This window comes from Symphalangus syndactylus, chromosome 14 (genome assembly GCF_028878055.3).
Source record: "Symphalangus syndactylus isolate Jambi chromosome 14, NHGRI_mSymSyn1-v2.1_pri, whole genome shotgun sequence".
Classification (NCBI taxonomy): domain Eukaryota; kingdom Metazoa; phylum Chordata; class Mammalia; order Primates; family Hylobatidae; genus Symphalangus; species Symphalangus syndactylus.
The window spans coordinates 108,487,022-108,503,236 of NC_072436.2; the positions used below are offsets into that span (position 1 = coordinate 108,487,022).

General features: G+C 39.4%; 1 protein-coding gene across 24 annotated transcripts in view; it reads right to left on the reverse strand.

Annotated features, from left to right (window-relative positions):
• ATF7IP2 (activating transcription factor 7 interacting protein 2) overlaps positions 1–16,215 on the reverse strand; it is a 132,221-nt gene that overhangs the window by 13,491 nt on the left and 102,515 nt on the right. For 21 of the 24 annotated variants that reach the window (XM_063618215.1, XM_063618216.1, XM_063618214.1 and 18 more), the window contains one exon: positions 9,511–9,668. In XM_063618215.1, the coding sequence (XP_063474285.1) occupies positions 9,511–9,668 (158 nt within the window). Of the gene's footprint in view, positions 1–5,709; positions 5,991–9,510; positions 9,669–16,215 lie in introns of those variants that run through there. The other 3 variants (XM_063618228.1, XM_063618223.1, XM_063618229.1) reach the window with 1 other exon arrangement.

Consider the following 16,215-nt stretch of genomic DNA (forward strand, 5'->3'; position numbering starts at 1 on the left):
GAAACTAGCCTGGATAACATGGTGAAACCCCATCTCTGCTAAAAATACAAAAAATTACCAGGCGTGGTGGGAGCTCTACTCAGGAGGCTGAGGCAGGAGAATCGCCTGAACCGTGAGGCACAGGTTGCAGCGAGCCAAGGTTACACCACTGCACTCCAGCCTGGGTGACAGAGAAAATCCATCTCAAAAAAGAAAAATTGATTTTCTATCCACATTTACACTCTAAATTGTTAAATTTCTTTTATATATATTTTTGTCTTCTCATAATAGTCATAAATTGGATGAAAGACTGATAGCTGTATTTTTCATTGCTAATCTCTAAGAAAATTTTAAGTAATTCTTCTCAGATATTCATTATACGACAGTCAAAATATTTTATCAATCTCAAAATCCTTCACTTAATTTTTCTTTGGTTGAAGCTACAGTACTTCAAATTATTGCTATTTGAGAGTATAAGAAACTGAGCAGAAAATCTTTAAAAAGGAGGTAATTTTTGGCAGTCTCATTGTATTTATGAGGTAAACAATAATATTTGGGACCCACCAAGGTGAAGGAGCCCTGGCAAACAGTCCAAGCTTTCACATGGTAACCATGGTAGGCTATGTCTTAGAGACCAGAGTGAACTAGAGGTAGAAGGAGCCTTACCAAGATTACTACAAGCCTTGGGATACCATTCCCTGAGTAGATTAGGTGATCATCAGATCCTACTCTATTTGGCAAGCAGAGGATTAGCCTTGTCTTATGGCAAGATATCACTTAGAGCCTCAACAATTTTTCAGAAACTATCAAGCATGCCAAAAAAAACTGGAGGCTGATGGAAAAACAATAGAAACAGATGCACAGGTGATCCAAATACTGGAGTTAAAACAAGAGCATTAAAACAACTATGATTAATAATTTTTAAAATATGGAAGTAGGAGCAAACAGTTAGAACATTCATCAGAAGAGCATATAGTCTATGAAAAAAAACTACACTGAAATTAAGTACAGTCAGTTCATATAAAGACACCATTAGAGAAACAACATGACTTTGGCTCAGGAAAGATATTTATAATAAATGTATCTGTCAAAAAAAGTTGAAAAGACAAAGCAAAAATCTTCATAAAAGAAGATATCCAAATGGCTAACATGCAAATTTGCTTAATTTTCATTATTAGAAGGAAATACGAATTAAAACCACAATGTGATCCTATACACCAGTATGGCTAAAAAGAGATACCACCAAGAACTGGCAAGAATATGCAGTAATAAAAATCTCATGTACTTATATAGTGGGAGTATAACTTGGTACAACTTCTTTGGTAAACTGGTTGGTGGTATCAGACCTCAAGATACGCATACCTTATGACCTAGCAATTCCACTTCAGGCATATGTCCAACAGAAGTGTATCTATGTACATTCGCCAAAAGACATGTAAAAGAATGTTCACAGCAGCACCATTTATATTTTCCCCAATCTGCAAACAATCCAAATGGCCATGAACTAAATAAATTGTGGCACATGCATATGATAGATATTATATAATTGTGGCATATTCTATGATAAACATTTTCTATGTCTAAAATTAGTGATTCATTTCTCCAGACATTGCTATTATGTAGTAGGTAAGAGCACAGTTTCTGGAGACAGAATGTTTAGATCCAAATCCCAGCTCTGCCATTTACTACTTGAGTGTTTTGGGGCAAGAAACTCTGTAAAAGAGGGATACATTTATTATTAGGATTAAATAAATTTTAATAAAGAATGAGTAGGATGGACAGGCGTGGTGGCTCACGCCTATAATTCCAGCACTTTGGGAGGCTGAGGCAGATGGATCACCTGAGGTGACAAGTTCGCGAGCAGCCTGACCAACATGGCGAAACCCTGTCTCTGCTAAAAACGCAAAATTAGCCAGGCGTGGCAACACATGCCTGTAATCCCAGCTACTCAGGAGGCTGAGGCTGAAGAATCGCCTAAACCCGGGAGGTAAAGGTTGCAGTGAGCTGAGATCGTGCCATTGCACTCCAGCCTGGGCAACAAGAGCCAAACTCCGTCTTCCAAACAACATCAACAACAGCAACAAAAGAATGAGTAGGGAGCAACACATGCAACATAGTAGTAACTTTCTTAAGATACTATGGCTAGTAACTCCTTCCTGTCCCCCTTTCTATCTCTGTAAACATTTCTTTATCACACGAAATTCAATGCGAGATTTTTTTAGGCAGTATTAATATTTTATTCAATCAGTATTGGTGAAATGGTCTGCTCTTGGTGCCTTAGAACCTGATGCTTACTCTTTGGAAGTAATTGCACATAAAGGCATTTTCTTCCAACTTAAGCAAGTTTCATTTTTGTCATGTGTTTTGGGCCATAAACTTTCTCTTCTATGAGCTTCTGCAGCTCCGTTGTTAGTGCCTTTCCCATTTCCTCCTGATTCTAAAAACAAAAATGCTTAAACTTCTAAATCTAGCCATACTGTAGACATGGACAACAGTGGCACTAATTCCTTCAATACCTGTGGCATGAGAAAAAACAATTATAAAATCTCCTGGTTTTTTCTAGAGCCAGGATAGTAACAGAGGGAACAATATATTTCTTTTTTCCTTTGTAAGGGTTCCTTTATTTCTTAAATGTTTTTAATTTAAAAATAGAAGATAATGTATACAAAAGTACATGAAGGACATGTAGAACAGCTATGATGGAGCCCCACACTTGAGCAATTTGAAAAATTGGGGAAAAAATATCTATTTGAAGACATTAGAAAGCTGTGGTGGCAGCCATAACTTGAGAGACCAATAACCAGAGAGACCAAGATCCAAGAGAAGTGAGCTAGACACTTGGCCAGTGTTCTTCTCTCAAGGCATTTGTGAACTCAGCCACGCAGGATGCTATGTGACTGAAATCACAGAGGGCTGGTATTGAGGAGCCAAGAACTGGAATATAAGACCAGCAATAGGAGGGGTGCCACAGACCATATCCCAGGCAAGAGGGCTGTAACACAAGAATGGGGGAAAATAAGAAATCACCAAGTCTTATAAAATCCGTAGATCAGCCTCAGTTCTGCTCAATTTCTGAATAGACTGAAATATTGTATCTCTATTGCCATGTAATAATTTACCCCAAAACATAATGGCCTAAAAATCCAAACATTCATTATCTCAGTTCCTGTGGGTAAATAAGTAGGAAGTCGTGTTGTTCAGGGGTTCTGGCTCACGTTTTCTCATGAGGTTGCAGTCAGGATGTTGGCAGGTGCTGTAGTCACCAAAGGTCTGACCAGGGCTGGGGGTCAGAACCTAAAATGGCTCATTCACATAGCTATTAGCAGGCTGCCTCACCATGTAGAGCTCTGCATAGATTGCTTGATGTTCTTATGACATAACAGTTAACTTGCTCCAGAGCAAGTGATCTAAGAGAGAGCAAGGCAGCTAATGTCTTTTATGACCTACTAAAATAATGTCACTTGTGCCATATTCTATTCATTAGAAGTGAGTCACTAAGTATAGTCCAAGATGGAAATTAGGCTCCACATTTTAAAGGAGGGGTATTGAAAATTTGTGGACATATCTAAAATCCATCACAGGTGCTGTGTCTCTCTGCTGCTTTCCAGAGTACAGAGTGAATCTAGTCTGGTGGAAGACATCATCTAGAGCCTTTACAGTTTCCAATATACAATATCCAGTAATCAAACACAAAATTAGTAACTGTCCTAAAAACCAGGACAAAGATGTAAAACAGCAAACACAAATAGAGTTCAAAGTGACCCAGATAGGACAGTCATCAGAAATAGATCTGAAAATCTTAGTGACTAAAATGTTCAACACATGGATGGCAAGGTAAAGAATTTCACCGAAGAAGGTGAATCTGTAAAAAATAACCAAGAACTTAAAAATATACAAATTGAAATTAAGAATTCAATACATGGGTTTAATAGCTACTTGGATCCAATAAAAGAAAGGATTAATAAGCTGGAACACAACACAGGTTAGTTGAAAATACCCAGACAAAAGTATCTAGAGCAAAACAGATGGGAGTATACAGAAAAGCATATAATTAGAAACCAGTAAGACAGAAGACATAGAATGCTCCAGAAGCAGTATCTGAAGCAAGAATGTCAAGAATTTTCCCAAGATAATGAAAGGTATCAAGCCACAGATTCAAGAAGGGCCACAAACCCCCATCCGTATAAATTTAAAAGGCAAAGTATACTACCACCACCCCACTACCTAACATCTTGTAGTAACATCTTATAGTATATTGATGAAAACCAAAGTAGAATATCTTAAAAGCAGCTAGAGACTTATCTTCGAAAAAGCAAAAATAAAACAAATGTTAAAACATTTCAACAGAAATAGAAGTCAGAAAGCAATGTGATGAAAATGAGAGTGCTGAAAGAAAATAACTGCCAACCTATAATTCTATACCCAAGTTAAAATACCCTTCAAAAATAAAGACAAAATGAAGTCATTTCTGGATAAAAACTGATGGAATTTTTTCTAAGCAAAACTAAAAGCAAAAGAAATGATCTTCTTGTGGGAAAAAAAAAATGAGCCCAGATGGAAAGATGAAACTACAGGAAGAAATGAGCAAGAGAAAACATAAATATGCGGGTAACTCTAAATAAACAATGATGATACATAGTAGTCATTCTCTGGGACTTAATGTAAAATTGAAATGTACAAAAACACATAAGATGGGGAAAACAAGTAAACAAAGCTAAAGTATTCTAAGATCAAGCACTGTCTATAAAATAGCAGAAGTAGTACTCCAACGAGTAAGGAATACTTATCATTATCTTAGGATAACTTCTAAAGGAATAATGAAAACGGTAAAATTAACAAGGTAACGGGGAATGGAAAAAAAGATTAATTCAAAAGATGGCTAAAACAGAGAAACAGATACATATGAGGAAAAGGACCATAAAACAGGGCAAATAGAAAACAGATAGTAAGATTGCAATTATAAATCCACACACATCAGTCAGATTACACTAAGCATAAATCACTTTTCTGATTAAAAGATAATTATTTTCAGATTACATTAAAAATATATTTTCCATTAAATAAATACAATGCTAGTGCCCATGTAGCCATATTCAGGTAATTTTAAATTATCAGCACTTCAGAAATCCATATGCTTCTATCCTATATCATAAACTTCCTCACCATAAATGGCATATGTGGTACTAATCTCCTTGTTTTACTCTTTAGATTTACTATCCAGCTTAGAATCCCTGAATCATGCACTTTGTTTTACGGCTATTTTTGAACTTCATTTAAATGGAATCATACAAGTCTTTTGTGTGTGCTTTCCAATCATACTTTGTGGGAATAATCCATACTGTTGCATGTGACTACAGTTCCTTCATTTTCTTTCATGTGCAACATTCCACCATATAGATTTACTGTAATTTCTTTTTCAACTGTAGATGGACACTTTTTCCTCTCAGTTTTTGGCCATTATAAAAAATGCTGCTAATAAACATTCCTATACATATATTCTATGGCATATCAACATGCAATAGATATACCTCTAACTAGGATATATCAAGAGCTGGGACTGCTAAGTCAAAGGATATTCATATCTTTGATATTTCCAGATAATGCCAATTTTCTTTTAGAGTACTATACCAATTTACTCACCCAACAACAAAATATTAAATACTACTCCCTTTATTTCAAAACCTCACCAATACCCAGTAGTCAGATTTTTAAATGTATTTTTTCCTTACCTGATATGAAATGATATCTCATTGTGGTTTTAATTTGCATTTCCCTGATTACTAATGAAGATGAACACCTTTTCATATGTTTATTGGCCATTTCGAACTCCTCTTTTGTGAAGTGGATGCACAAGTCTTTTGCCCATTTTTCTTTTGTATTATTGGGCTTTTACTCATTGATTTGCTGAAGTTCTTTATATATATTCTGCGTACTAGTCCTCTACAGGTTATATGTGCTGCGAGTATCTTCTTCAACTCGGATGGCCTGTCTTCTCACTATCTTTATAGTGCCTTTTGAGAAAAGAAGTTTCTAATTTTAATGTGGTAAAATTAATTTTTCTTTTATGGCAAGGGCATTTATGTCTTAAGAAATCTTTCCCTATCCAAGTTCATGAAGACATTATATATTCTAAAAGCTTTATAATATATATTCTAAAGCTTTATAATTTCCTTTAGATATTTTTAGTTCCATAATCCATGAGTTTTTTTGTATAGCTTTACATAGAAGTCTAATTTCATATTCCCCTCAACATAAACAGCAAACAAGATGTTACCATTTACTAAAAGTCAAGCATTTCCCAAATGACTGACTGCCACACAATCTCCATCACATATCACACGTACATACATACATGGGTTTCTGGATTCTCTACTGTTACACTGATCTATTTGTCCAGCACGTGCCAATCTCATACTATGCTATCACTGTAGCTTTGTAATACCCTAACATCTGATGGCAAATTCCTTCCATTTTCTCTAATTAAAGAGTATCTTGACCTCTGAACCCATTGCATTTTTGAATCACGTCATTAAGTTCTATAAAATTACACAAAGATACTGATTGAAATTGTACTCTATAAATATAATACTCCTTTGTCCACGCCATATAGTATACCTTTTTAATTGATTTTTCTTTAATATCTAACGTTTTATATTTTCTTCAGCTATTGTTTGTCTTATTAAATGTATTCCTAGGTACTTGATATGTTTTGGGGCTTCTATAATGGTGTTACAGCTTTTCCAAAATTTTATTTCCTGATTGTTTCTATCTTGATTCTAAACAGGAAGATGAAAGATTTCTTAGATATTTGCATTCAGCAATCTTGTTTTACTCTTTATTAATAATTAATCTGTAGGTTTCACTAGATTTCATACACACACCCCAGTCACCCAGAAATAGTAATAATATTGTTCCTTCTTTACTATACTTTGTATTTTTCCTTTTTCCCTGATTTTTTGGCATTCTTGCATTAGCTAAGACATCCAGTATGTTATATAAAATGGTGACAGTAGGCATCTTTCTTTTGTATCTCCAAGGAACACTTCCAATGTTTTACCATCAGATTTGTCTTAGGGATTTTGTAGATAATTTTTGTCAGATTAAAGAAGTTACCTCTTAATTCTGAGTTTGCCACGAATTTATTTTAATCATAAATGGGTATTTTATCAAGTCCTGCATCTATAGTGAGTTGATAATGGTTTTTCTCCAGGCAAATCACATTAGTTTATTTTATTTTATTTTTTGAGACAGAGTCTTGCTCTGTCGCCCAGGCTGGAGTGCAGTGGCGTGATCTCAGCTCACTGTAACCTCTGCCTCCCGGGTTCAAGCAATTATCCTGTGTCCGCCTCCTGAGAAGCTGGGATTACAGGCATGCACCACCATGCCCAGCTAATTTTTTTTTTTTTTTTTTTTGAGATGGAGGCTTGCTCTGTCACCCAGGCTGGAGCGCAGTGGTGTGATCCCAGCTCACTGCAAGCTCTGCCTCCCAGGTTCACGCCATTCTCCTGCCTCAGCCTCCTGAGTAGCTGGGATTACAGGCATGCACCACCATGCCCAGCTAATTTTTTTTTTTTTTTTTTTTCTTTTTGACATGGAGGCTTGCTCTGTCACCCAGGCCTGGAGCGCAGTGGTGTGATCCCAGCTCACTGCAAGCTCTCCCTCCCAGGTTCACGCCATTCTCCTGCCTCAGCCTCCTGAGTAGCTGGGACTACAGGCGCCCGCCACCATGCCCGGCTAATTTTTTGTACTTTTAGTAGAGACTGGGTTTCATCGTGTTAGCCAGGATGGTCTCGATCTCCTGACCTCATGATCCACCCACCTCGGCCTCCCAAAGTGCTGGGATTACAGGCGTGAGCCACTGCACTCGGTCTAATTTTGTATTTTTAGTAGAGACAGGGTTTCTCCATGTTGGTCAGGCTAGTCTTGAACTCCGGACCTCAGGTGATCTGCCCGCCTTGGCCTCCCAGAGCTGGGATTACAGGCATGAGCCACTGTGTCTGGCCAATTTTTGTATTATTATTATTTTTCTTAGTAGAGATGGAGTTTCACCATGTTGGTCAGGCTGGTCTCAAACTCCTGACCTCAAGTGATCCACCTGCCTCAGCCTCCCCAAATTGCTGGGATTAAAGGCTTGAGCCACTGCGCCCAGCCACATTAATTGATGTTTAATTGTTAAACCAAGGTTCCCGTACTCTTGAGTCAAACTCAACATTGTAGACTATTGAACTTGGTTTACTAGTTATCTTGTTTAGGACACCTGCATCTATTTTGTGGTTTAAAGCAGGCTATAATTTTCCATTTGTGTAAAATTTTAAAATTGATTTTATAATAGTATTAGGGTTATGCTAGTCAAATGAACTGAAGAACGTTCCCTTTTTTTCTATCCTTTGGAAGAGTTTGCTCAAAGCTGGTGTTATTTCTTGCTTAAATATTTTATAAAACTCACCATAAAAGCCATGAGAATCAAGTTACACATTTGTTACACCTATCCGCACATTCACCTTGGGCTGAGAGTGCTGCCTCAAACAGTTTTAGAAATCGCAGGGTTCTTCCTTCAGAATAGAACATGAGATAGATTTGTTCATATAAAAGACACAAACCACTGCTAAATTGGATATATTTTTCTATAAAGCACTATTTTAATGGTGTCTTTTTCACTTCCATTACTAGCACTTTTTATTTTTTGTTACTTCATGAGTCTCAGCACATGGATCAATAAGGGGTCACACTGCAAAGTGTCACTGAAATGTGGCTCTTGCCTTCATCAACTAAATGCCTCCTTCACAGCAGCTTCCTGGCTTAAAACTAAAATGTGGGCCCAATATTACAGAATATTAGGGCATCTCCTGAAGGGTCACAACTGCATGTTAAATCCCCCAAAACAAACATAAATGGTTTAGATCTGTAATGCTTCTCCTTTGTTCTCCTTTGTTTTAGAGTCTCCTTGTGTATGCATAGTTATTTGTGGGAAAGGGTGTTCTTCAAACAATGGCCATCATTTAATCTACTTATTTTTGATTGTATGTTTTCCTCTTTTTAAAAACTCAAGTATAGGACCAGGCACAGTGGCTCACACCGGTAATCCCAGCACTCTGGGAGGCCGAGGCAGGCAGATTGCCTGAGCCCAGGAATTCCAGACCAGCCTGGGCAACATGGTGAAGCCCTGCCTCTACAAAAAATATAAAAAATTAGCCCAGCATGGTGATTGCACACCTGTAGTCCCAGTTACTTGGGAGGCTGGGGTGGAAGATCACTTGAGCCCAGGAGGTCAAGGCTGCAGTGAGCCATGACTGTACCACTATACTCCAGTCTGGACAACAAAGTGAGACCCTATCTCAAAAAAACCCACAAAACCCAAAAGCCAAAAAAAAACCCCACAACTGAAGTATAATATGTAAAAGTAAAACTACAGGACATTTTAAGAGTGAATGTTAAGAATAATCAATATTATAAAGATCCAAAACTGTAATGAAGAAAAAATTCATTATTATAGATTTAGATAAATTTATGCATTTTTGCAGAAACACCTACCTTTCAGAAACAGACTTATTTTGATCTGGTGACAAATTAATTTTTTTACTTCCTTTTTCTGAAGGGTTAGAAGGCTCATAATTCACAGAAGACTTTTCAATTGGACTATTAACTGACTCCAAATTCTTATCCAAAATTATAGCCTCTGAATTTGCAACCTATTAAATAGGTGAGAAAAAAGCAGTTGAGGGGAATTTTACCAATTGTATCCTTCCAAACAAAATTAGCATTTTCAAAGTATTCTTGCATACATATGGCAAAACATAAGTTAAATCACATGTATTTCGATGGCTGATGACCATGATTGTGATTTGCCTGCCAAAATGAATTTTTAAAAACTCTGAAGAAATAAAAATGATGGTATACATCAACTTCCTAGCTTGGATAGAAAGAAGGAAAAACAAATGTTCAGGTAGTTAGACAACACTTTATTCCTATTAGACTAAGTTTTAGGAACTAATAAACACTATACTTAAGAAAATTTTACTTTTGTTATACTTTTAATAAAGACTAGAAATAGATTGCTAACTTGCTTTAAAACTTGAAGCTGAAACATTCAGTGTTCTCAGCTTTGGTTGAGAACTTGCAGCATTTTATATATATGTAAATATATATGTACATTAATTCAAAAGGATCAAGGGACAGCATGAACAAAAATGCACTGGATGCCATGGAAGCCAGGCACCCATCCGTTGCCCCAAACCTGTAGCAGTGGTGGCTAACCCCCCAATTCCACACTTGCAGGATCGGGGGCCCAATTCACCACAGCAGCACTATCAGTTGGGTGCTCATCTGACATCTGGGGCAAAGGCAGGCCCAATCCGTTGCAGTAGTAGTGACCATAGGCCAACTATTCCTGAATTTCCCACCCAACGGCACTGGGGATTGAGGTCGCACCGGCAGGGGCTAAATGAGAGACCCAGTGGAGCCAGAAGAATGAAGCTAAGCAGTATGGCACTGTAAGAGCTCTGAAAAGTAAACTGTCATTAAAACCGCAGCTTAAACGAAGAGGCCAGGATCTACACACTAAACCTAAATGGGAACTTCCTGCTGAAAGAGAGTCCTATGCTTAGTGTTTTCAAACAGCCCTCCATGTGACTGGATACTGAGACACTTGATCCTTCCAAGGCACTAGCAAAAGGGTGTCCAGCTAAAATCTTGACTTTCTCTCCAGGGCATACTCTTCTGATAGCGAGCCTCTTAGAGTCTTCTGCAATCTGGTCAGGCTGAGAATTGCCTAAATCATTAAGTCCTGGTTCCTTTCTGCTAAACAGTTTGTTTCTTCTTCAATTTTTCTTTTTTTTTCTCACATTGTAAAAAGCAGCAAGAGGAAATCAGGCCAAACCTTCAACACTTTGCTCAGAAACCTCATACGCCCCTGTAATCCCAGCTACTCAGGAGGCTAAGGCACGAGAATTGATTGAACCCAGGAGGCGGATATTGCAGTGAGCAGAGATTGTGCCACTGCACTCCAGCCTGGGCAACAGAGCCAAACTTTGACTCCAAAAAAAATAAAAAAAAGTAATAAAAAAAAGGAATAAAATCTCTTAAGTCAAACAAAATCCAACTTCATTGTTTACAAGTTCTGCTTTCCACGTAACTGTACGATACAATGCAACTAAACTTCCTACCACTATGTAACACAAATCCCCTTTCCTCTTGTTTCCAATAACATGTATCCTCACTTCCTTTCAAGTCCTCACCAACAATGCTTTTAATGTGTACATTTCTACCAAAAGTTTGTTTATGAAGATCTAGGTACTAAGTCCATGGTAGGTTTTCTCCACTGCGCTCCTCATTTCCTTTTAACCCCCATGGGCAGTCTTTAACTTCCAAATTTCTACTAAGAGTCTGTTCAAGGTAATCTAGGCTTTTTATAAAGCATGCTCCTCAAAACTCCTCTAGTCTCTATGCATTACCCTACTCCAAAGCCACTTTCATATTTTTAGGTATTGGTTACAGCAGCACCCCATACTTCCTGGTACCAAATTCTCTGTGAATTTCCTGAAGTTACCTTAACAAATTACCACAAACTGCATGGCTTATTTTATCACACTTTTAGAAGCCAAAAGTTTGAAGTCAGTTTTACTAAGCTAAAATCAAGGTACTGGCCTTCCTTCTGGAGGCTGCCTGCGTTTCTGGACTTGAGGCCCTCCTCCATCTTCAGTATACTTCATTCTAGCCTCTGCTTCCATTGTCCCATTTCTTTTTTCTGCCTTTGACCTTCTTGCCACTTTTTTTGTAAGAACCCTTTTGATTAAAATGAGCCCACACAGATAATCCAGGATTAACTACCCATTCTCTGAAGGTACTTAATTTAATAATACCTACAAAGACTCTTTTCACCATGTAAGGTAACATTCACAAGTTCTGGGAATTAGGTCATGGACATCTTGCAGGGACCATTTTTTCCATCTACCACAGCTGTAGAAGGTCGAAAAACCACTATCAACCATCTTGGCACAATTAACTCAAACATTACATTTACAGAATATTAGAACCAACATTCTGTACATGGAACACTCATCAAGTAAAATAATAGGCTGGCCTATAAGTTTAACTTTCAAAATTTAAGTTTTACATAGTATGTTCTCTGACCAAATGAAATCAGGTATTATAAAAATAAAATACCTAGAAGTCACAAATATTTTGAAATTAAACCCGCACTTCCAAATAATTCATACGTCAAAGAATACAAGGAACATTATAAATCATTTTGAACTGATGGAAAACAAAGATATGATGTATCAAAGATTATAATCTTTGCATTAAGTAGTACATAATCTAACCACTAAGAAGATGCTTAGAAAAAGTGATGCTTAGAAGGAAATTTAGCTTTAAATGTTTAATGTTAGAAAAGGTCTCTTAAAAACCTGGAAAAAGAACAAATTATAACTGAAGTCAGCAAAAGAAAGACAACTAAAAAAAAAACAGGAATCAAAATAAAACAAATGATAGAAATAACAAAATTTGGTTGATCAAAAAGGAAAAATAATAAATATAAAAATACAGATTAACCCATATCAGAAACAAAGTACAGTGATACACTGTAGAACCCCAAACATTAAAAGGACAAGAAATTTTTTTTTTTTTTTTTTTTTGAGATGGAGTCTCACACTGTCACCGGGCTGGAGTGTGGTGGCATGACCTCGGCTCACTGCAACCTCTGCCTCACGGGTTGAAGCAATTCTTCTGCCTCAGCCTTCCGAGTAGCTGGGATTACAGGCACCTGCCAGCATGCCCGGCTAATTTTTTGTATTTTTAATTGAGATGGGGTTTCACCGTGTTAGCAAGGCTGGTCTCGAAATTCTGATCTCTTGATCTGCCCGCCTCGGCCTCCCAAAGTGCTGAGATTACAGGCGTGAGCCACCACGCCCAGCCTAGGACAAGTGAATTTTACTAATAACTTTGACAGTGAATTCAATAATTTAGAAAACATGGATAAATTCCTTACACAGATAACTTACGAAACTGATAAAAGATGGAAAAAAACAATCTGAATGGCTCTGTACCTACGAAAGAATTGGATTCTGAAGTAAAATCCTTCTTACGAAGAAAGCTGCGGGCCAGGTGTAGTGGCTCACGCCTGTAATCCCAGGACTTTGGGAGGCCGAGGCAGGTGGATCACCTGAGGTCATGGCAAGTGGATTACATGAGGTCGGGAGTTCAAGACCAGCCTGACCAACATGGAGAAACCCTGTCTCTATTAAAAATACAAAATTAGCCAGGTGTGCTGGCGCATGCCTGTAATCCCAGCTACGTGGAAGGCTGAGGTAGGAGAATCACTTGAACCCAGGAGATGGAGGTTGCGGTGAGCTGAGATCGCGCTACTGCACTCCAGCCTGGGCAAGAAGAGTGAAACTCCATCTGAAAAAAATAAATAAATAAAAAAAGAAAGCTCCTTGCTCAGTTTTCAGAATCTAAATGTTGAGTATACAAGTATTCACTATAAAATTATTTCGGATTGCTGGCAAGATGGCTGAATAGGAATAGCTCCGGTCTGCAGCTCCCAGTAAGACTGATGCAGAAGATAGGTGATTTTTGCATTTCCAACTGAGGTACCTGGTTCATCTCATTGGGACTGGTTGGACAGTGGCTGTAGCCACGGATGTCGAGCCAAAGCAGGGTGGGCCTCTCACCAGGGAAGTACAACGGGTCAGGGAATTCTCTTCCCTATGCAAGGGAAGCCGTGATGGACTATGCCGTGAGGAACGGTACACTCCAGCCCAGATACTGCATTTTTCCCATGGTCTTCACAACCCACAGACCAGGAGATTCCCTCTGGTGCCTATGCTACCAGGGCCCTGGGTTTCAAGCACAAAACTGAGTGGCTGTTAGGGCAGACACTGAGCTAGCTGCAGGAGTTTTTCTTTTCCATACCCTAGTGGTGCCTGGAACGCCAGTGAGACAGAACCGTTCACTCTTCTGCAAAGGGGGCTGAAGCCAGGGAGCCAAGTGTTGTGGCTCGGCAGGTCCCACCCCCAACGGAGCCCAGCAAGCTAAGATCCACTGGCTTGAAATTCTCGCTGCCAGCACAGCAGTCTGAGGTTGACCTGGGATGCTCAAGCTTGGTGAAGGGAGGCACATCCACCATTGCTGAGGCTTGAGTAGGCGGTTTCCCCCTCGTAGTGTAAACAAAGCCACTGGGAAGTTTGAACTGGGCCGAGCCCACTGCAGCTCAGCAAGGCCACTGTGGCCAGACTGCCTCTCTAGATTTCTTCTCTCTGGGCAGGGCATCGCTGAAAGAAAGGCAGCAGCCCCAGTCAGGAGCTTATAGATAAAACCCCCATCTCCCTGGGACAGAGCACCTGGGGGAAGGGGCGGCTGAGGGCTTCAGCAGACTTAAATGTCCCTGCCGGACAGGACTCTGAAGAGAGCAGCGGATCAGTGGATCTCCCAGCACAGCGTTTGAGCTCTGCTAACTGTCAGACTGGCTCCTCAAGTAGGTCCCTGACCCCCGTGTATCCTGACTGGGAGATGCCTCCCAGTAGGGGCCAACAGACACCTCATACAGGAGAGCTCTGGCTGGCATCTGTCAGTGACCCTCTGGGATGAAGCTTCCAGAGGAAGGCACAGGCAGCAATCTTTGCTGTTCTGCAGGCTCCACTGGTGATACCCAGGCAAACAAGGTCTGGAGTGGACCTGAAGCAGACCTGCAGCACAGGGGCCTGATAGAAAGAAAAGTAACAAACAGAAAGGAATAGCATCAACATCAACAAAAAGGATGTCCACTCAGAGACCCCATCTGAAGGTCACCAACATCAAAGACCAAAGGCAGATAAATCCACGAAGATGGGGAGAAACCAGCCCAAAAAGGCTGAAAATTCCAAAAACGAGAATGCCTCTTCTCCTCCAAAGGATCACAACTACTTGCCAGCAACAGACCAAAACTGGACAGAGAATGAGGGTGGCGAATTGACAGAAGTAGGCTTCAGGCGAATTGACAGAAGTAGGCTTTGGGTAATAACAAACGCCAATGAGCTAAAGGAGCACTTTTTTTGACACGGAGTTTTGCTCTTGTCACCCAGGCTGGAGTGTAGTGGAGCGATCTTGGCTCACTGCAACCTCTGCCTCCCGGGTTCAAGCGATTCTCCTGCATAGCCTCCTGAGTAGCTGGGCCTACAGGCACGCACCACCACGCCCAGCTAATTTTTTGTGTTTTTAGTAGAGATGAGGTTTCACTATGTTGGCTAGGGTGGTCTCGAACTTTTGACTTTGTGCCCCTCTAGACCTCTCAAAGTGCTGGGATTGCAGGTGTGAGCCAGTGCACCCAGCCTAAACGAGCATCTTCTAACTCAATACAAGGAAGCTAAGAACCTTGAAAAAAGGTTAGACAAATTGCTAACTAGAATAACCAGTTTAGAGAAGAATATAAATGACCTGATGGAGCTGAAAAATACGGTATGAGAACTTCATGCAGCATACACAAGTATTAACAGCTGAATTGATCAAGCGGAAGAAAAGATATCAGAAATTGAAGATCAACTTAATGAAATAAAGCGAGAAGACAAGATTAGACAGGAACGAACAAAGCCTCCAAGAAATATGGGACTATGTTAAAAGACCACATCTACGTTTGATTGTTGTATCTGAAAGTGACAGGGAGAAGGGAACCAAGTTAGAAAACACTCTTTAGGATATTATCCAGGAGAACTTCCCCAACCTAGCAAGACAGGCCAACATTCAAATTCAGGAAATACAGAGAACACCACAAAGATACTCCTCCAGAAGAGCAACCCTAAGACACATAATCGTCAGATTCACCAAGGTTGAAATGAAAGAAAAAATGTTAAGGGCAGCCAGAGAGAAAGGTAAGATTACCCACAAAGGGATGCCCATCAGACTAACAGGAGATCTCTCTGCAGAAACCCTACAAGCCAGAAGAGAGTGGGGGCCAATATTCGACATTTTTAAAGAAAAGAATTTTCAACCCAGAATTTCATATCTAGCCAAACTAAGCTTCATAAGTGCAGGAGAAATAAAATCCTTTACAGACAAGCCAATGCTGAGAGATTTTGTCACCACTAGGCCTGCCTTACAAGAGCTCCTGAAAGAAGCACTAAACATGGAAAGGAACAACTGGTACCAGCCACTGCAAAAACACACCAAATTGTAAAGACCATCGACTCTGGGAAGAAACTGCATCAGCTAACCGGCAAAATAACCAGCTAGCATCATAATGACAGGATCAAATTCACACATAAC